The sequence below is a fragment of the Narcine bancroftii genome, chromosome 3 (genome assembly GCF_036971445.1).
Source record: "Narcine bancroftii isolate sNarBan1 chromosome 3, sNarBan1.hap1, whole genome shotgun sequence".
Taxonomy (NCBI): Eukaryota; Metazoa; Chordata; class Chondrichthyes; order Torpediniformes; family Narcinidae; genus Narcine; species Narcine bancroftii.
In genome coordinates, this window is record NC_091471.1 from 260,258,276 (window position 1) to 260,280,652 (window position 22,377).

The window sequence follows — 22,377 nt, forward strand, 5'->3', positions numbered from 1 at the left end:
TCATTACCCGTCTTCATCCCTCAGTCTATTTTTGTAATTGTTCTGCAAATTTTCGTGCTTCTTCTGGATCCGAGAATAGTCTGTTTTGTTGTCCTGGAATAAATATTTTCAATATCGCTGGATCTTTAGTATAAATTTATACCCTTTCTTCCATAAAATCGCCTTTGCTGTATTGAACTCTTTTCTCTTCTTTAGGAGTTCAAAACTTATATCTGGATAAATGAAGATTTTTTGCCCTTTATACTCCAGTGGTTTGTTGCCCTCTCTTACTTTTTCCATTGTCTCCAGTACCTTTTCTCTTGTAGTATATCTTAGGAATTTTACTACAATAGATCTTGGTTTTTGTTGTGGTTGTGGTTTAGAGGCCAATGCTCTATGTGCCCTTTCTATTTCCATTTCTTGCTGTAGTTCTGGACATCCTAGGGTCTTAGGGATCCACTCTTTTATAAACTCCCTCATATTCTTGCCTTCTTCATCTTCCTTAAGGCCCACTATCTTTATGTTATTTCTTCTGTTATAATTTTCCATTATATCTATTTTTTGAGCTAGTAGTTCTTGTGTCTCTTTAGTTTTTTTATTAGATTCCTCCAATTTCTTTTTTAAGTCTTCTACCTCCATTTCTGCTGCTACTGCCTGCTCTTCCATCTTGTCCATTTTCTTTCCCATTTCTGTTAAGGTCATATCTATTTTATTCATTTTCTCTTCTGTGTTGTTTATTCTTTTTCTTAAATAATTAAATTCCTGTGTTTGCCATTCTTTAAATGACTCCATGTATCCTTTAATAAGAGAAAGTACCTCCTTTATCATGCCTTTCTCTTCTTCTTCTATTTCACTGTACTCTTCCTCTTCCTCTTCTTCTTCCTCTGGGTTGGCCATCTGTTGTTTCTTTGTTGCCCTTTCCTCCTCTTCTTTCTTGTTTCTATTGTCTTCTGTGGTCTCTTCTTGCTGCAGGTGTTCTGCAGCTGTCGTTGCCGGCTGTGGAGATCGACTCCCCAGCTGGTCCCCCCCTTCCGTCGGTGTGTTTTTTTGCATGCGCATCGCGCATGCGCGACTCTTCGCGCTTTTACTCAGCTCAGCGAGCCATTTTTGTAGTCCATTATTTACCGACCTGAGGGAGCGGGTTTCTCTCTCCACAGCGGGCCTCTTCGGACAGGTAAGGCCTTCACCTTTTTCCTCCTTTGTCTTCTCTTCCTCTCTTCTTACCGTTGCTTTCGATTTTTCTTTTTTTGTCGCCATCTTCTTTCCACCTTTATACTCACTTTTCTTTAACTTTTATTTCTGTGCCTTTGTATTTTCTCTTGTTTTTCCCGACTTTTCTGGAGAGGGCTGGAGTTCACCGTCCGGCCACTACTCCATCACGTGACTCCTCCTGAAGTACATTTTCTCACACAAAAGCAAAGGAACTGTCAAAAGCTGGCCGAAAAGCACGCACATTGGGAGTGAATTTGAGTTTTCTTTTTTTTTTTTATTTTTTATTTTTTATTTTTTTTTTAAAAATTTTTTTATTTTTCACACCATAAATCACATTAGCCATGATATACACTATTTCTTTTCACACATATACAGTGACTTTTTCTCCCCCCCCCTTTCCTCCCAAACCACCCCCCCACCCCTCCCTCTCATCCATTTTAGGTATACAATCTAGGTTGCATTAAGCCAGTCAGACAATGTTGTCATTCAACAAAATTACACCAGAAATTCTACTGAGTCCATTCTTTTCTTTCCTTCTCCTTCCATCAACTTAGGTAATGTTTGTCCCCGGTAGGTTTTCGCTATTGTATTTAATGTAAGGCTCCTATACTTGTTCGAATATTTCAATATTATTTCTTAACCAATATGTTATTTTTTCTAATGGAATACATTTATTCATTTAAATTTGGTAGTTTCTTCCTTTTAATTTGGTTATGTATTCCATTAATATTTAAAGACATATAGTTCAGCGTAGCCCTTTTATATTTTGTTTATCTTCTCTTTCCGTTTTTCCATCATTACCTTTCCTCCTTTTCCATTTCTGTTTTCTTATTTTCAACTCTTTATAAGACAACATTCCTACAACATCTAACATTTTCCTTATTCTCCTATTTCTATCTTATTTATCCCCAATCTCCCCTTCACCTCCTGAGTTGTCCTTTATCCCTTGTCGGACAACCACATCTCCCCTCTCCATTTGGATTTGCGAATCCACTCGCAAGCGTCAACTGATTTTGCAGTGACCGCTATTTCCCCCCACCCCGCCTCCCCCAGAAAAGATTTCACTTTTCATATGTCACAAAGGTCCCTCTTTTAATTCCCTCCTTATTCTCTCTATTCCATTACCTTCCCTTATTAATTCTTGTCTATACTATCTATATTTTCCTCTAAGTACAGATACATTCATGTATGCTCATTGTCTCTATTCACTCTTATACCTCTTTACCTGCATACATATCAATCGTGATCATTTTTACTCTCATTACCCGTCTTCATCCCTCAGTCTATTTTTGTCTTTACCCACATACATATCAGTCGTGATCATTTTTACTCTCATTACCCGTCTTCCTCCCTCAGTCTATTTTTGTAATTGCTCTGCAAATTTTCGTGCTTCTTCTGGATCCGAGAATAGTCTGTTTTGTTGTCCTGGAATAAATATTTTCAATACCGCTGGATGCTTTAGTATAAATTTATACCCTTTCTTCCATAAAATCGCCTTTGCTGTATTGAACTCTTTTCTCTTCTTTAGGAGTTCAAAACTTATATCTGGATAAATGAAGATTTTTTGCCCTTTATACTCCAGTGGTTTGTTGCCCTCTCTTACTTTTTCCATTGTCTTCTCCAGTACCTTTTCTCTTGTAGTATATCTTAGGAATTTTACTACAATAGATCTTGGTTTTTGTTGTGGTTGTGGTTTAGAGGCCAATACTCTATGTGCCCTTTCTATTTCCATTTCATGCTGTAGTTCTGGACATCCTAGGGTCTTAGGGATCCACTCTTTTATAAACTCCCTCATATTCTTGCCTTCTTCATCTTCCTTAAGGCCCACTATCTTTATGTTATTTCTTCTGTTATGGTTTTCCATTGTATCTATTTTTTGAGCTAGTAGTTCTTGTGTCTCTTTAGTTTTTTTATTAGATTTCTCCAATTTCTTTTTTAAGTCTTCTACCTCCATTTCTGCTGCTACTGCCCGCTTTTCCATCTTGTCCATTTTTTTTCCCATTTCTGTTAAGGTCATCTCCATTTTAATTATTTTCTCCTCTGTGTTGTTTATTCTTTTTCTTAAATCCTTAAATTCCTGTGTTTGCCATTCTTTAAATGACTCCATGTATCCTTTAATAAGAGCAAGTATATCCTTTACCTTGCCTATCTTTTCTTCTTCTATTTCACCATACTCTTCCTCTTCTTCTTCCTCTGGGTTGACCATCTGTTGTTTCTTTGTTGCCCTTTCCTCCTCTTCTTTCTTGTTTCTATTGTCTTCTGTGGTCTCTTCTTGCTGCAGGTGTTCTGCAGCTGTCGTTGCCGGCTGTGGAGATCGACTCCCCAGCTGGTCCCCCCTCCCGTCGGTGTGTTTTTTTTCATTCGCATCGCGCATGCGCGAAACTTTGCGCATGCGCGGTTGCGCACTTTTGCTTGGCTCTGCGAGCCATTTTTGTAGTCCATTATTTACCGACCTGAGGGAGCGGGTTTCTCTCTCCGCAGCGGGCCTCTTCGGACAGGTAAGGCCTTCACCTTTTTCCTCCTTTGTCTTCTCTTCCTCTCTTCTTACCGTTGCTTTCGACTTTTCTTTTTTTGTCGCCATCTTCTTTCCACCTTTATACTCACTTTTCTGTAACTTTTATTTCTGTGCCTTTGTGTTTTCTCTTGTTTTTCCCGACTTTTCTGGAGAGGTCTGGAGTTCACCGTCCGGCCACTACTCCATTACGTGACTCCTCCTGAAGTACATTTTCTCACACAAAAGCAAAGGAACTGTCAAAAGCTGGCCGAAAAGCACGCACATTGGGAGTGAATTTGAGTTTTCAAGGCAGACTTTGATAGATTTTTGAAATGGAAATGGAAAATGATGCAAATGTTCAGCAGGTTAGACAGCACCTGCAGTGTTTTGATTTTTTCTGATGAATATTTTCAAGGTCGGGGTTTTGAGGGTGTAGGTCAGAGTGTTAAATTAAGTTTAAGATTCCTTTCTGTGGTGAGTGGAGATGGTGTTGAATGTCTCATGGATATCTGTGACTGCAGTTTGCGTGCTATGCTGAGGTCATTCTCCTCACCTGTTCCAGGTTCATGTCAAAATAACGGTCCCGAAAGGAATCAAATTTATTGGACACCCAGGGAAGAGACACCTGACCCGCAAAATGTGCATCAACTCAGACGAAGCCAAACCCACTTCCATTGTCCTCTTGTTCAGTGAACTGGGCCCAGCGAACATCACAGGTAAGGATTAATTCCAAGCTCTCAGATTTCAGTGGATTTTCCAGTGGCAGTGCTGAGTGCCCTGTTCCTGCGCTGTGTCTGCTGACAGCAATGTGGTGTAAGTGTCAGAATACATGGACAGCCCTGTTGCTTTATGTTCACAGCCAAAGGGTTCGCTTATAGCGGGAGCAGCTGCTGCCAAGGTGGGCTCCAGGCACTGAAGAATGGCAGGTACCTGGACGAAAGCTACCTGGACAGGAAGAACCCAGCTGGCATAGACTACGTGAAAAGACGTGTCTTGGTGGAGGTGAGGGACTCCCTACGATGTTCAGGGGACTTAAACTAGAAAATCAAAATGCTAGAGGGACGAATTCTGAAACAGAATCAGCAAAAAGGGTGACACGATTAGCGTAGCAGTTAGCTCAACGCTGTTTCAGCGCCAGTGACCAGGTTCGAATCCCATGCTGTCTGTAAGGAGTTTGTACATTCTCCCCATGTCTGTGTGGGTTTCCTCTGGGTGCTCCGGTTTCCTCCCATCGTTCAAAAACTTACTGGGGATTGTAGGTCAGTTGAGTGTAATTGGACGGGCTCATGGGCCGAAGACCCTGTACTGGGCTATGTGTCTAAATTTAAAATGTAAAATGCTCCACAGGTTGGGCAGCATCGGTGGAGAGAAATCTGCAGCTAATATCTCAGGTCAATGATGTTACACTCGTTTAGCAGATCGTGTACAAGTTGGTTGGTCACTTTGGTGAAGTTGAAGTTGTAAATGGAGAAATCCTGAGGTATTTGCATATGCTGGGAAAGTGTCTGCAAAACCAGCAGTAAGGGGTAATTGCTACAGTGGACCCGTGCACTGATCATTCTCCCTTTCTCCCTCGGTGTTCCACAGTCCGAAGGATTGCCCAGGGACTACACCTACAGCATCTTCTTCTGCCCAAATGGTATGTGTCATCAGATTAGTTGATGAAAGAAAACTCAATGTTCTCACCATATCTGTGGCCATGGATGTGGAGTGTACATTGTTTATAAATGTTTGCAATCACACCTCCAAATCTAAGTCATACGTTTTTTTTTTGTTTTTTTTTTAAATTTTTTATTTTTCACACCATAAATCACGTTAGCCATGATATACACTTTTTCTTTTTAATCTAAGTCATACGTTGACGAAATTCTCTATTCAAATTGCTACTTGCATTAATTTATTTCCCAAATCAGTTGAGTTGCTAAACAAGGAGTGACATTCAGCTCCATTTGGCCATTCCAAATTCATTGCTGTTGTGTAGCAGCGAATGGTGTCATGTCTGGCCGCTCCATATATGGTGTAACTGTAATTCTGGAGACAATGCAAACATTCCATCAGCATTGATTATTTCATAATATGTGAACGATCTCTTCCAGACCCCACAGTTTCCACTATTTGAAATGTAGTCTTCTGTCCTTTTCAGGTTGAAAGGGAACTGTTTCTTGTCCCTCATGAAATTCATTTACCACAGTCTATTAATGTCCATTTATGTTTTTTAATATTACTTACAACCTGCCTTCCTTTGAATCATCGTTGGATATCTTGGATATGTGGCTTTCTGTTCCATTTTACCAAAATCATTTATAAATATGGTGAATATTACAAGGCCCAACAAAGATCTTTGTGGGACATTGCCATTTCCCCCCTGCCAACTTGCAAATGTCCCCATTGTCCCCAACTCCAGCTGCTCAACCAATTTCCTCTTCAGACAATTTACTTTTAATTCCAAGCGCAGTAGTCGCCAGTTTGCACTGAGGGATTTTTCTCTATTGCCTTTTGAAAATCTCCACAAATTCATTGATTTTATGGATGAATCATTGAGTTCATCGAAACTCCTATGTTATAGAACCATAGAAGATAAACAGGACAGAAACAGGCCCCTTCGCTCCTCCAAACTTCAACATCAAGGTCATTCCAGTTGATCTCTACCCAAGAATTTCAGATACCACTACCTTGTACTTACTTATGTATATGACAATAGACTCTCATTTTGTCATCTCTCCTCTCCAAAGCATTGACACACATCCTATACTGCAGCTAACTAATTCTCTTTGTCTTCTCAGAAAAGATTCACATCTCCACCCCTAACAAGTATGAGTACCAGTACATTCAGAAACCAGCCTGGATGATGCACTTTGACGTGGCTGTCAAAGCGCACAATGACGCCCATTTTGCTTTATCAACGGGTCCTCATGACATGGCGGAAATGGTGGAGATTGTGATTGGAGGGCAGCAGAACATGAGGACATGGATCACAGTGAGCAAAATGGGCGAGCCGGTGGTTAGTGCCAGCACACCTCACATCCTGTCCTGGGATGAGTTCCGAAACTTCTGGATTTGCTGGAAAGTTGGCATAGTCCAGGTGAGGTGCAGATCCCATGGCATGAATGGAAAATGGGGGGGGGGGGGGGGGCCTTGGCTTTCTGACCTTGCATTCACCTATCAGCTGCATCTGAAGTTCCTTCCATTTTTAATTCTGGAAAATTTTGTGCTTTGTATTCATATTGGAATTAGAAGCTGAAATTTCATCTGATGTACTGAGTCATCGGCCTCCGTATTGTGTTAATAGCCAAGGTGCAGTCTGGTGCAGGTCTCGTGAATGTTCTGTTGTCCTCATGCTGTTCCTAGGTGGGACATGGTGTGGTGCCATCCAATGAGTCACTTATCGTGGAGTGGACAGTGGCTAAAGTTCCAAACATCAAATACATCGGCTTCTCAACAGGCTGGGGCTCTGTGGGAGAATTCAAGATTTGGAGGAAGGAGGAATCGGAGGAGAACCACAACGAGGCCTTCACTCTTGGTGTGCCTCACAATGTGGTTCCTGGATCGGAGAGAGCCATGGCCTCCATGATAGGTAAAAGCAGAGTTCAGACCCATGCAAAGCACATTAGTCAAGTCATCAAGTTTATTGTCATCTGATTGTACAAGTACAACTCGACAAAACAACGTTCTCCGGTCCTTGGTGCAAAACATGCAGACACACAACCAGATATAACACACATAGAGACAAACAATACATATGCAGGACAAGTATTCATCTATACAAATAAATAAATATTGTTTAGTGAATGTGAGGGTCTCGGAGGGTTTGTGGGATCAGTTCCTTTGGCCGTTCATCATTCTCACAGCCCGTGGGAAGAAACTGTTCCTCAGCCTGGTGGTTCTGGCTCTGATACTCCTACATCTCTTTCTCGACGGGAGCAGCTGAAAGATGCTGTGTGCAGGGCGGAAGGGGTCCTCATCAGCTGGATGAAATGGAAGGATTGGGCTGGTTGGGTATATTGGTTGGTGTTTACTATGAGCAATCTCTGTGCTACCAGGGACCAGATCCAATACATGGCAGAACATCTATGAGAATGGGTGAGAGTGGTCTGCTCTGCGGGGTATGGGGACCTTCCTCCCCCTGGGTACTGACACTTACTCGTGTAGAAGAACCTTCCTTTTCTTGGGGTGCTGCCTGTCGCTGGGCAGGTTGTGTATATAGTTTACACCAAAATGCTGGAGAAATTCAGCAAGTCACGCAGTGTTCTTTATGTAGCAAAGATAAAGATACGTAACCATCATTTTATGCCTGATCCTGACTTGGTGCTCAAATGAGACTTGCTGAGTTTCTCCAGCATGTTGTGTCAACTGTCATCACAGTGTCTGCAGATGTTCTTGTTTCTCTCCAGGCTGTGTATAGATCTGTGTGTATCTCTTTCTGGTAACCTTTTTGTATCTGCTATCCCTCTTTGTTACCTCTCTACTATCAGGAGATGTGATGGGCCCTACCCTCAATAATCTGGACAACCTTCTACGTCTCCCCTTTGGCTGCGGAGAACAGAATATGATCCATTTTGCCCCGAATGTCTTCGTGCTGAGATACCTGCAGAAGACCAAGCAGCTGTTCACCGAAGTGGAGAGTGAGGCCACTGACTACCTGTTGCTAGGTGAGTCCCCACCTCCTAATCCTGGGACAATGCATCCCAGCAAAATGCATCACATTAGAATTCCACCCCCCCACACTCACTCACTCACTCTTACACACACACACTGACTCTTACACACATTCACTCTCTCTCTCTCTCGCATGCGCGTGCCCACACACACACACACACACACACACACACACACACACACACACACACACACACACACACAATTCTGCTGCTTTTGATCAATGAACGTGAGAGGAGGGGGGAGGTCTTACCTTTTTTACTAGATGCCATTATTTATTCATTGTCCTGTTGCTTCTACAACTGACTGTCCATCCATGTTATGCTGTGTTAGAGAATACCAATGACTCATTGCAGCAATGTTCCTCAGAGTCATTAATTTTGAACTCGCACTCAGCGATGGAGATTATGAGGCCCATATTGAATCTGCTGCCTTATCCTTTGCATGCAAGGTTAACCTGCTCTGCCCCAATGAAAACAACCCCACTATTTCCTGAATCAACTGATGATTCCCGCTGCTCGTCTGGTAAATCTCCTCCATGCTGCTGTTTTGTCTAATTATTTTCCACTAAAGTGAACTGATGGAGAAAGAAACTGGAATTCTGGACAGATTCTCCTCTGCACTTTTTTTCCTGCAGGATATCAGCGTCAGCTGACGTACAAGCGGAAGGATGGATCATACAGCGCATTCGGTGAGAGGGATTCTTCTGGGAGTATGTGGTGCGTGAATTTACTCAGTCTCTATGAATACAAGGACCAAGAGAATATTGGGGAAGAATTCTCCTTTTCCTCATTGGGAAGAGAGAGTTGGAACAGGTTAGCCAGTGTCAGGGTCGCAGGTCACCAGGTCATTTCATGCAATCTGTTCCCTGTTTTGGTTTGACCCAGTCTCATCTCTCCAAGCTTCCCTAAGGATGTCCTATCCATCAAGTCCCCATTGCATATTGTTAAATCCAAAGAGGATGAGAGCACTGACTGCGAAGGGTTTCAGAGCACCGATCCCAGGAACAAAAGTTTGCCCTCTGGGAGAGAGGAATGATATGACCAGTAAAGTGCTGGACATTTTCCAGTTCTTCACTGTCGATGTAGACCCGATCCTGTGTCTGATGATTGACCAGATACAGACTGGTGGAGAACTTCTGTTTTGTTGATGTTGGCCAACCCTGGGCAGTTAACATCAGAAGTAGTTAAGACCTTCCTTTGTGCAAAGTCTCACAAATTAATGTTTGATCAGATCAATGAAAGTCGTACATAATACACAGCTCCAAGTGTGGACTTGATCTTTTCCCTAGATCTGCCTAACCGCAAGAACTATTCCAAAGTGCCATGTGATAATCTGAAATGGCTCAGGGACTGGGAGAATATACTCTGCAAGGTGAGGCAGAACATGATTCAATTAGATTCAGGCAAGAATCTTCCCAAAGGTGAAGAGGCTGATAATGCCTTAGTCATTACCAATGACTGCCCAATATTTCTTTATAAAAATCAAAATGGTTTGCATTTTATAATTTATTGAGGCTTTCTACAGTCGGTTAGATTCAATCAGTGGAACTTGTTTGTCAATGTTTCTTTCCCAACTTGCCAAATTCCAACTGCTTTACTGTTAGGACTTCACTTGTGCAATTTGCTACTCATGACCTCCTTGGGTGTTGTTTGGGAGGTGAGGGAATGCTGATGGATAGAGTCAAAGGTCTCGTCAGTTCCAGGAATGGGGATCTAAGATAGGGATCACTACCAGAGCAAACTGGTAATTTGCTCAGGAATTGGGTTAATACGCATAGAAAGTGTCAAACCTTAGAGAAAAGTGTCATTTCTCTAGATTCACTGGTTCCATATTTCAAAAAGACATCTCAGCAATGGGGTGGGAAGGATTACTGATTCACAAGGATGATCCCAGAGCTGAGGTTAGAATTAACAAGGTTAATTAAGGTCGCGGCACAACATGACTGAGACATGAGTGAAACACGAAAATCTGCAGGCTCTGCGATTGTAGTAAAAACACACCGAAATGCTGGAGGAACTCAGCCAGTCTTTTCACCGTCCATAGAGAGACAAAGAAATAGTGCTTTGGGCCTGAGCCCTTCTTCAAGGAATTCAAACAATGGGGGAGGAATCCAGACCAAAGGTGTTGATTGGATATGATAAGGATCAAGAATTGATCATGTTTGTGCAAAAGGAGAGTTGAGGGACAGGGATAGGGAAAGGTGACAGGGTAAGAATTGAAGGGGGGGGGGGGTGTGGTTTAACGAAAGCCAGAGATCAATATTAATGTCAATTAGTTGGAGGATGCCCAGATGAGGTGTTGTTCCTCCAGTTTATGAGTGGATAGACTGGTTGAGTTTCTCCAGCATTTTGGTGTGTTTTTAAGACTGAAGGATAACCCAGTTAAAGTTGGTAAAAGCACACCAAAATGCTGGAGGAACTTAGCAGGTCTTGGAGCACCCATGGGTGGTAAAAATATATACCGGTAACTGTTTTGGGCCTGAGCTCTTCTTCGAGGTATGTTTCACACAGTCAAAGTCTGTCAAGTTATGAAAATGTTCAATTGTGTAGACACAAGGACTTTGTGAGATAGGAAGAACAAGGGTGATAAATTTAAGATACAAATTAATTTGGGAATTCAGGGAAAACCTTCCTTGGAGAATGGTGAAAGTGGATAGCAGAGCTGCACTTAAGGGCAAGCAAAACAACATGGGAAACAAGCTCTTCAATTCCCTGCCCAAATTTCTTTAAGATGTACCTTAAACCCATCTATTTGATGAAGTTTTTGGTTACCTGCCTAATATCTGGTTATATGTAGGGCCATTTTAGTTTGATATTAATCAGGGTGAGGACCTTGGCATGTTTACCTTTTTTAAAATAAAAAAAAATGTAGACCTACACCATGGTAACAGGTCATCTCGGCCCATGAGTCCGTTCCGATCAATTACATCCCATTAAGCTACAGTCCCAGTATGTTTTGAATGGTGGGAGGAAACTGGAGCCCCCGGAGAAAACCCACGCAGACACGGGGAGAATGTACAAATTCGTTACAGGCAGCGCGGGATTCGAATTCCAGTCCGGACCCAATCGCTGGTGCTGTAAAGGCATTTCGCTAACTGCTACGCCAGTGCAGCTTGTGGCAGTCTTCTACTGGATGAGATGGTTAAATGGAGTGGAAGGGGCTTGTGTGGAGCATGAAGAAACTGATAGGGAGGGTGTTGGTGGGAGGATGTGGGCCAGGGAAGAGAAGCAAGTAGGCAGAGAACTGAGTGACTGTGTGGCAAATGGTTTGTAGAGGAGCTGGAGTTTTGGCCTGGATGGGAAAGGAGTTCCTGATTAGAGCAACTTACTTTAATTATTACCTTGTGAATTGAGTAAGAAAGGTATATTTTTCTTGATCTCATCTATAACAGTCATCTTGATCTATTAACTCCCATAACCTTTTAATCAGGAATCTTTCCAGCATGCCAGAAAACTGAGCTTATATTCCACTGTCAGTATCTCAAGGGTATAATTCTGGCTTGGATCACTGGCTGGTCTGTGATTGGTGCGAAGCTGAAATGTCTCCTGTTTGGATGATGTCATTTGCTCGGTGCCAAAACTCCGCCTCTTCCTGAGGGCATGAATAAAAGACCAAATTAGTTGGAGCAGGTCCTGAGATACAAGCGTCAAACTTTGTTGTGGCTCATTGACAAAACCCCATCCGTCCCTGCATGCATGGGCACCAGTGAAACTGTCCTGATGGCTAGGGAAACCTGATGTTTGCCAAGACATTGCATGGTTACTGTAGATCAGTGTGAAGGAGTTGGAGAGAAAAGCTAACAATTTGTAAATCTTGGCTCAAGGCCCAGACAGGATTTCATTCAGAGATTCAAGCGTGTGGACGAATAAAAAAGCAAGTTGTTTTTCTGTCGGTGTGATATGCACGTTAAAATATCTCTGGGTTACAGGTAAACCTGAGGAACAGCTACACTCTGCTGTTAACAATCTCACTCTCCTGAGAAAGCCAAAGCTTACTTTCCTCTCCTCACTGATTCTTTTATCATGTCATGGTGTGGTGTTGCTCAGGAAAATTGGAGGGGAGAGAATGCTCCATTCAGGGGAGGAGTGAATCCCTGGCCTGGGAGTGAGCCCTGAGATGCAGGGAGTTTCTCGTCAGCTGGGAGGGTGCCCTGGAATGCCAGCAAGCCCCGGGATAGGAGTGGACCTGCTAGACTGAACCTGCCCCGGTTCCTTTTTTTGGATTTTACCCCATCAGAGTCATTGCAATTGAACTCCTCCAGATTTACCTGGATATGAGGTTAATAAATCCCTAAGGCCAGGGTGAATGGGAAAGAAGGAAGCAGATAGCTGAAGATTTTTTCCACCTCTTGGCCATGGGTGAGGTGGCAGAAGACTTGAAAATAGCAATAGTTTAAAAAGGGTAGTGGGAATAAGCCAGGCAATTACAATCTGACAGCCTTGCATCAATGTTAGAGAAAATTCCAAGGGTAGGATTTCTATACATTTGGAAAGACAGGAGATCAGAGATGCTTTGTCGGAAAGTCCTGCTTTGCTGGTTTGATTGTGAGGAGGTGAGGGTTATGATTCATGGAGGCAAGGCAGTAGATGTTGTCCATATGGACTTTTTAAGAGGCATTTGACAACGCCCTGCGTGAGAGGTGGGTCCTGAGGTTTAAGGCACACGGAAACCAAATCAAGCTGGCTAATTCAAACCAACAGTGACTGAGTGATAGGAGGCAGAGAGAGGATGGTGCTGGAAGGATGCTTTACTGATTGGATCAATGGTGCACTGCAGGGATCAGTGCTGGGAGACCCTTGTTACTTGTGACGATATGCACAAGTCGGGTGTGAACGTGGGAAGTATGATTGCTAAGTTTGCGGATGGTGTGGATGATGAGGGAGGTTGTCTACGATACAGCAGGATATAGATTGGGTGAAAAATTGGGCGGAACAGTGGCAGATGGAATTTAATCCTGGTCAGTGGGAGTTAATGCATTTCGGAAAATCAATGGGAATGAGGCATATACATTCAATGGTAGGGAATTACAGAATGTTAATGAACAGTGGATTCAAGTCCACGGTAACCTAAAAGTGACAACATAGTAGATCAGATGGTGAAGAAGACATATGACATGTTTCTTTTCATGGGTCAGGGTGTAGAATAGGAGTTAAAACATTATGTTGTAATTTTACAAAACACTGGTTAGACCGCAATTGGAGTATAATGTACAGTTCTGGTTCCCAAGCCATGGGAAGGATAAGGTTGAACTGGAGAGAATACAGAAGAGATTCACCAGCACGTTACCGAGATTTGAGGTCTTTGGTTAGGGGAGAGATTGGATAGACTGAACCTGTTTAACCTGGAGAGCAGAAGGCTGGAAAGTGATATGATAAAACTATTAAAAAATTATGAAGGACATAAGTAGAGAATATTTTTCCGATGGTAGGGCTATCAGAGCTTAGTTTAAAGTAAGAGTAAAGGATTTTAAAGGGGACTTGAGGGAAAAGTATTTTTACACAGAGTGGTTGATATATGGAAAGCTGAAAGAAGAATTGGTAGAATCAGTTATAATCATCACATTTTAAAAAATCTAGACAGGCACTTGAATAGGCAAAGAATAGGGACCTAATGTGGGCAAATGGGATGTTACAGATGAGCAAAAAGGACACATAGAAATGATGGGCTGAAGGGTCCACTCTATGATTCTGTGACTTCTTGGAACTGGTTTGGATTCACATTCCTGACCCATTGATTCAGGTGGAAGCAGCTGGGGCTTTCCTGCTATGCCACTTCGTTGTTCAACATTCGCTGGCTGGTTTCAGTGGCCCCAGCAAAGCACAGACTTCTTTAATGGAGCTTCTGCAGCCCGGCCCATAGATATCTCAGGCCTACGTTGGGGATGTTTCGTGAATACAGTGATTGGGGCAATTTGTGGCCTCCCTTTAGTTATTGTAATGGATCAGAAGAGAGCAGGACAGGAAAAATCCCCAACTAGTAGATCAATGGGCAGGGAGGGGTATGTCCTAGAGACTATCAGTATTAGGCCACAGGATTTATTGTTCAGAAACCTGTACTCCAAAAAGGCCTGTGACCGCTATTCCCTCTAAACTGAGCAAGTGTGCACGTGCACACACGTTTTGCAATCAGCACACAGAGAAAGTTAATGTGCGCACAAAAGGTCAGTCATCTAAAATAATGTAGTAATTAATAATTATACTTATTGAAAATAATCTCTTAGCTAACTGTTTCTGTTAAGTAATTAGTTGGTTAAACAAGTAGTTAATCATACTTGTATTACATTAAAACATGCCAATACAATTTTATTAGCCATGAGAGATAAGCTGTGCCAAAATGATCTTGAAACAATTTCAAGTTTACATTTGCACAAGCATTCAGTGCACACATACTTCTGTCACAGAGAAAAAAAATTGCTCCACATAAAATTTTTGCTCACATTGACCACTAAATATTTAGAGGGATACTGCCTGTGACCTCAGCTGCTTGATGAGGTCAGTGCTCATGAGGCTGGATGCAGGAGAATTGTGGCCTCTGATTTGGGCCTGGACTTGGAGTTGGACACCTTTTAAGCAAAGAATGAAAACTCTTAACCAGGGAGTTTCCTTGTACACAAGCTGCTCTGCTCAAAATTGAAAGCTATAGAAGGAAGAGTCTGCAGCACAGAACATCACGTATAGCTCCCTCCCCTCCACGGATTCCATCTGCATCTCCTGCTGCCCGAGGAAAGGCAGCCAACGTACTGGAGGGCCCATCACCCCCCCCCCCCCCCCACCCCGGACACACTCCTATTGGTGAGAGTGTGATAACACGCACCAACAGGCTCAGAGACAGTTTCTTCTCTGCCGCTGTCAGGCTCTGAGTGAACCCCAGAACAATGCTATTACACTGCTCTTGCTTGGTGCTAATTGATCTTCCCTTTTCACTGTAATCTTCTCCCCTGTAAATTGTGTTCAAAAACATGGCCGTATGTAATGTTAGAGATAGCCAGTTGTTCTATTTTACAGAAATACCTTTCTCACTGTACTTGGTGTTTTGTGACAACTAAAGCTAAACTTGTGTAGAAAGGCCTCGGATAACTTTTCAGTTTCCCGCTTTGTAAGTTACAAAACTGACACAGGTCACGATGCTTGTTGAAAGGGTGACCAAGCTCGAGAAGTGGAACAAATGTTTAAATGTGAACTGAGTTGCAGGAAAGGGTGTGAAGTCTTCATCACTGGAAGCCTAATCCATTATGTTCAGCGATTCTCTAGTCACTGAAATGGAATTGGCTGCATCAGTACATTAATGAACAGCGAACAACAGCAGAAATCAGCAGTTATTGTGGAGACACACGTTCAGTTCTGTTGCAGAGCCACTGACCTTTCTTGCCCACCCCCCTCCCCACCCCACAGCCAGGTCAATGTAAAATACCACAGTAAATCACTTGAGAGAGGTAACAATCCCTTGCACAATGTGATTTAGTCCCTCACTATGAAAGATTGTGACAGGCAGTTACTTAACACTTGAAAAATTCACTGCGGGCTGTTGGTTAAACAGCGACTCCCTCCCACTGTGTTGGAGGCAGGGGGTAATAATAGCACAATTCAGTAGTTGAGAAGCTTCTCCCTCTTTCCCTCTGGTTCCCTCTCTCTCTCTCTCTCTCTCTCTCTCTCGCTCTCTCTCCCTCCCTCCCTCCCCTCTCTCTCACAACCCTGCAGCTAACTGCAAAGGCTCAGGGAGTCATTAACAGCTGCTTTCTTGATTGGTTTTGGGGCCTTAGGGGAGTTTTAAAGCACTGGCTTAATCTTGCAATTTTAACATTTAACCTGAGATGCCAGTTCTGTTGTGAATGTTATATTTTCCTAAATAAGTCTTTCCGAGCACTCAGTATGTTGGCGTCACTTAAACACACACACAGCTCACTTTCAGAGAGTTTAATCTCGGCTTGAATCCAAGCTTCCAATCGGATTGGCTCCAGCCACGCCGACAATTTGCAGCAAACCACTCACTGGGTGGGAGTTTGCTGGTGCCAGTCTGACCCTTGAGCTGGTCAGGAGGGAGGTTTTACCCCTTCGTTCCCAACTCACCCACTTAACTTCCACCAATGTCAGTCCTCCCTGGAAATGGGAATGGAAGCAGGAGCAATCCTTTCCAAACAATCATTAATCATGTTAAGGATTTGTGCATCCATAAATATGTATAATGTGTGTGTGTGTGTGTGTGTGTGTGTGTGTGTGTGTGTGTGTGTGTGTGTGTGTGTGTGTGTGTGTGTGTGTGTGTGTGTGTTCAAGTTTTCCTAAAGTGGTCAGGATAAATTCCTGCACACATCCCTGGCCCCCTCCACACCACACCTCTGATATCCACACTCTACCCATTATCATATTATTAATCATTTTGATTTTTTAGATTTAGACATACAGCGTGGTAACTTGGACCATGAGCCCATGCCATCCAAATACACCAATTAACCTACAAACCCCTTGGAGCGTGGTAGGAAACTCATGTAGACACAGAGAACATGCAAACTCCTTACAAACAGCTCTGGCTTTGAACCTGGGTCTCTGGTGCTGTAAAGGCACTGCACTGATCACTATTCTCACCCTTCCTTGTTATTATTGATGAATTACTGATCGAATGTGAATGACTGATTAAATTCAATAATGTTTAACTCCACCCGAGTGCCATGGAGAGCAAAACTAATGTCTCCCTCCTGTGCATCCACTGATCTCCTAGGCTGACGGCATTTGTACTGAAATCCTTTGCGCAGTCCCGTGGGTTTATTTACATTGACCTGAAGGAACTAGCCACCGCCAAGGAATGGATCATACGGCATCAGCAGGAAGATGGCTCATTCCCTGCAGTCGGGCGCATTCTGAACAAGGACATTCAGGTAATTCCACGAATGGCCTCTCCCTGCAAACAGCACCGCATTCACCAGCACAAAGCATCTGGGAGAGGCAAAGTGGGGTGATGGGGGGTGGGGCGAGAGAGAGAGGGGGGCAGCAAGAGTAGGTCATGAAGATGAAGGAAGTGGACTCCACTGGCATGTGATCTCCAAATGCCTTTGTGTGTCTGAACTTCAACTGCTTTTGTGAACCTTTTGATGAAATTATCAATGACAAGCAGGGTGGATGAGTGTTTACATTTTTGGATACCAAACGATGGCGTTTGTTGCATAAATGTGCACGTGTGAAGAATGTGACCTGCATTGTGTGACTGTGTGTCCGGTAGGATCTACTAACTTTGTATTCGGCTAAAACAGTCACCATAGGCCCAGCTTGTGGCTGGTCAGTGATTTCTGTTGGCCAACACTGCGTTACAACAAGGTCCATCTCCCTGTTCAGGTGGATGTTAAAGATCCCACGGCAACTAGTCGATGAAGAGCAGGGGAATCCTTCGGGTGTCTTGGCCGACATTCCTCCCTCCACCAACACAACCAAAGCAGTTTGGCTGGTCAGTGATCAGATTGCCGTTTGTGGGATCTTTCTGTGTGTGATTGCCTGTTCGTGCTGTTGAAGTTCCAGGGCCAGACTTGGCATCAACAGTGAATTCCAATTCCAATTTTTGCAGGGTGGAATCCATGGGAAGATCTCGCTGACTGCCTACGTAGTTGCTGCCCTTCTGGAGACTGGCATCACTTCGGAGGTATGGTTGAGTTCTTCATCTGATCTTTGCATTTGGGTGACAGTGATTGGTTGAAATGTTGATGGGATGAGACTTGGCCTTAGGTCTCTGACACCACTTTTGGAAAGTGCTACATTGTACAGCAATGGTCTAACCAAGAGATCTTCAGTGTGAGCCAAAGCCAACCTCCTCTCTGATAGGGTCCCAGTCCCCAAAAATAAAGTTTCTCCTTATTTGTATGAGATACAATGGAATGAATGGATGGTTTAACGTTTATTTATAGTCACAGTTTGGAAAACAATAGTCAAAAATGCCAACATGATGAGACATAGTCAACCTCCATGTGACTGATTTCTGGTTTTTAGGATACCAGAGAATCTGTCTATCCCAATGAGTGTCCCTATGTTTTGGTGACTGGCTCTGTGACAGGGTTTACTCATGGGGGGGGGGAGGGGGGGTTCACCCAGCAGCAGAATGGCCATGGACACCAGTTTTCTACTCTGTTAATAGGCTGTAGAGTGGGACTATCTACAAATTATTTATGTTTCCCAATGTGGAAGTGAACCAGGTAGACTTATGATAGGCAAAGGGGATATGTGTGTACTGTGTCATCAAGCATTCCCAGTATACAGACTGTACAGTTTAGACATGGAGGGAAGCTTGCTCAACATTGTCTCATTAAATTGTCTCAGGCTGGAGCAGCACAGGGTCGTGGCAAAGCAAAATCTGCAGTGATCCTGCAGCCATTAAAATGCCACGATCCAGATGTCTGAACACATAGTTCACGCCAGCGTGACCCACTATTCTATTTAGCTGTCTTCAGGGTGAGTGGAATGAAAAGGTTAATCAGAGCTGATAGGTGAACGCTAATTAGGTAGACTTAATCGCATTTCAGTCATTGATTGTAATTTGAAGAGGTTTGCAGGGAGAGGACACAGGGTAGCAAGGGCCAGAGGGGATTCCATGGTGTTTTTAACAGGGAGATGGAGGAATGTATGAATTCCTTGAATTCTTGCTTTATCAGGCATTTGCTGCTCTCTTCCTCTCCACATCAACTCAGGAGGGGCCAGGAAACAGGAAGAAAATTAAATCTGTATCCTCACCAAGAGGAGACAGGGAGCTGGCAGTGATCGAAGGAGCCGCACGATTCACTTGTTCATCAAGTTTAACCTTGTGTGCCCCAAATAAAAGTATGAGCTCCAATATATCTGTGCGCTCCCCAGATGTGATTGGATGGCCTTATTGTCACTACTACTAGACATCCTGGGCTCAGGCTGAGAGAGAGCGGTGCTGGTTCAAGGGAGTGAGAGAGGCAGTAACATTCCCAGTAGAGGAGGAGAGAGAAATTACACATGTCATGAATCTAGAATGAGAAAACAAGCACGGTGATAGAGAGAGAAGTGGGGTGGAGGAGAACACGTGTGATGTACCTAATAGACAGAGTGATGAAGGAAAGGTGGGGAGAGGACACCAAGTGCTTGATAATGAAAAATTCTGCATAACAATCTTTGGAATGAGTGAGTGAGTGCGTTGGAACGGTAATGGCAGGGAGTAAAAATGAAAGGGCAGAATAAAATCAATAGTCGTGGGCCTTATTGAGAAAGATATGAGAGAGAGAGAGAGAGAGAGAGCCGATATATTCCGCTAGATTCATGATGTTCTTTCTCTTCCCCCCCCCCCCCCACCCCCACCCCACCTCTTGGGGATGTTGTTACCGCTCTCTCTCGCTCACTTGAACCAGCATTGCTCTCTCTCAGCCTGAGCCCAATCACAAAATGCCAAAGTTCCATGCATCTTGGAGACAAACCTTGCAGAACCAAGGGAGTGATGTTTGTTAGTCTGGGGAAGAAGAATGATGTTTATCAGGGCAGTAGGTCCAGAATACATATTTTAGATGTTGCTCTCCCCTCTATATTTTGTGGTTTTAGGAGGAAAGAGCTGCAGTTGGAAAAGCTAAACATTTCCTGGAAGCAAACATGTACTCTGCAGATGATCCTTACACCACTGCCCTCTCTGCCTATGCACTGACCCTTCTTCGGAGCAAGCACGCCTCAGTTGCACTGAGAAAACTCAACAACATGGCCATCATGCAAGGTGGGTCCTAGCCTGTGCTGCTTGGATGTATTCAACCACAACTTCATTTAATGTAGTAGGAAATTTGGATGTGTTACTTAGATTCTCCAACAAATAAATTCAATACAGATCATGTAAGGAGGTGTCACTCGGAAGCCTGTAGACACCATGATTGAAATGAAAACACAATGCTGGAGAAACTCAGCAGGTCAAACATTGAACTTGTACAGCAAAGATAAAGATATTTGCTCCCATCTTTCAGGCTTGAGCACATTATCAAGGTATGAGCAAAACGTAGACCGGCTCTCGAACAAAATTAGTTTCAAGGCCATAGATGCCAGCTTTCAGACAAGTCCTTGAAACCAATTTTGTTCGGGCGCCTAGCTACATTTTTCTCATATCTTTATGAAGGACTCAAGCTCGAAACATTGGTTACGTATCTTTATCTTTGCTCTATAAAGTCCACTGTTTGACCTGATAAGTTTCTCCAGCTTTGTGATTTTACTTGAAAGATTCATGCAAGTGATTGAAAGGTTTAAGAAGTGTCTTAAAGGAGGGCAGAAAAGTGGAGATACAATAAAACCCCTGGTATCCAGAATTCAAGCAAAAAAAAATCGAGGAAACTAAATAAAAAAAATTAAAATAATAAGAATAAAATAATAGGTAAAACATGCGTAAGTGTAAAATTGTAAATGTTCTATGAACATAAATGTTCGGTGAAGTTAGGAACAAATATTCAACCAGCAGATTGTCTTGGTTAAGCTTTGCTCATAGCATCTGTTTGAATAAAGTTGTGTTTGCCCAGATGAAGAACTGGTTGATGCCTCTCGCCGTGGGGGAGGACTCTCTTAAAGTGACTCCTTATCCCTGCTTAGTAAGAGTCGCCCTGGTCAGAGGCTTTTTCTGTAAACTTGGGGGAGGGGGAGGTTAAATTATCTCCAATGTTTGTCTTTTGGGAGGGTCCATGGATGCAGCGAGGGTTAAATGTTTTTAAAAAATGTGTCTGAAAATAAAGTAAAATACTTTAAGATTTACATATTCATGCAAGTGAAGTTTGTTCAGTGTAAGTACAATTTTGTATTTTTGTCTTTTAAACTGTTTACTCTTAATGTAGATGTATTAGTTAGGCATTGTAAGAGTAAGTCTCAAGCAACCAGAAAATACACTTATCTGGAATCTACTAATCCCCATAGTGCCAGGTACCAGGGGTTTTACTGTATTAAGGAGATCATTCAGGAGCATGGAGCCAAAGAGCTGAACCCACAATTACAATTGGTGATGTAGAAGAGCTACCATCTGCGAGGCTTAGAGATATCAGAGGGTTGTAGGAGAGGAGAGATGGGGATGTCGAAGTCCTTGAGAACAGAGGCATTGCTGATCCAGGGGCAGGTTCTTGAGTACCATCAGATGGACCTTGGCGCGAGTGACGACACAGGCAACAGAGTCTTGAGCAATTCCAAATTTGTGGAAGGTAGCATGGGCCAGGTCAGCCAGAAGAGTTTTGGAGTGATCAAGTGTAAAGATAATTAAGGTAAGGAAGAGTGTTTCTGAAACAGGTGAGTTGAGGCAAAGTGGGGCAATATTGCAGGAGGGGGAGGAAGTGCTGATATCAGGTCTGCAGCTCAACTGAGGGTCAGAGGTGACATCAAATTTGTTAATAGTCTGGTTCTGTTTTAGATAGATCCTAAGGAGGAATAATGGAGGAACTCAAAGGAAAAATGGAGAAATTGGCAAGAGTGGAGGAAGTGGCAAACGATTATCATTCATGTGTCATGATTGTCCTGGCTTGTGGATTTAAGTGTTATATGTTGTAATAGGAAGATCAAGGAAAGGTACCATAAAACAAAATTGTAAATTTTTAATACTTATGCAGGAGGAGTGGGACTGAGGAGGGGAGATCCTGTGCTCACAGATTTTGGATAGTAGAGCAAGCTGAGAAAAACCTTAGAGTTTGGGTCAATTGTATTTGAGAACAGATAAATATTTGGTGTTTGGGGTGAGGGGGTGTCAAGTCCATTGTCTTTCTATCTATTTATTTATTTATTTAAAAAAATATTTTTCACACCATAAATCACATTAGCCATGATATACACTATTTCTTTTTCACACATATACAGTGACTTTTTCTCCCCCCCCCCTCCTCCCAAGCCACCCTCCCACCCCCCCCCTCATCCATTTTAGGTATACAATCTAGGTTGCATTAAGCCAGTCAGACAATGTTGTCATTCAACAAAAATACACCAGAAATTCTACTGAGTCCATTCTTTTATTTCCTTCTCCTTCCATCAACTTAGGTAATGTTTGTTCCCGGTAGGTTTTCGCTATTGTATTTAATGTAAGGCTCCCATACTTGTTCG

General features: G+C 43.0%; 1 protein-coding gene across 2 annotated transcripts in view; it reads left to right on the top strand.

The window, feature by feature from the left end:
* cpamd8 (C3 and PZP like alpha-2-macroglobulin domain containing 8) overlaps positions 1-22,377 on the top strand; it is a 133,385-nt gene that overhangs the window by 41,772 nt on the left and 69,236 nt on the right. For both annotated transcript variants that reach the window (XM_069927823.1, XM_069927822.1), the window contains exons 21-30: positions 4,248-4,401; positions 4,545-4,687; positions 5,273-5,324; positions 6,469-6,767; positions 7,034-7,259; positions 8,158-8,334; positions 8,979-9,060; positions 17,057-17,213; positions 17,894-17,968; positions 19,876-20,041. In XM_069927823.1, the coding sequence (XP_069783924.1) occupies positions 4,248-4,401; positions 4,545-4,687; positions 5,273-5,324; positions 6,469-6,767; positions 7,034-7,259; positions 8,158-8,334; positions 8,979-9,060; positions 17,057-17,213; positions 17,894-17,968; positions 19,876-20,041 (1,531 nt within the window). The remainder of the gene's footprint in view (positions 1-4,247; positions 4,402-4,544; positions 4,688-5,272; positions 5,325-6,468; positions 6,768-7,033; positions 7,260-8,157; positions 8,335-8,978; positions 9,061-17,056; positions 17,214-17,893; positions 17,969-19,875; positions 20,042-22,377) is intronic.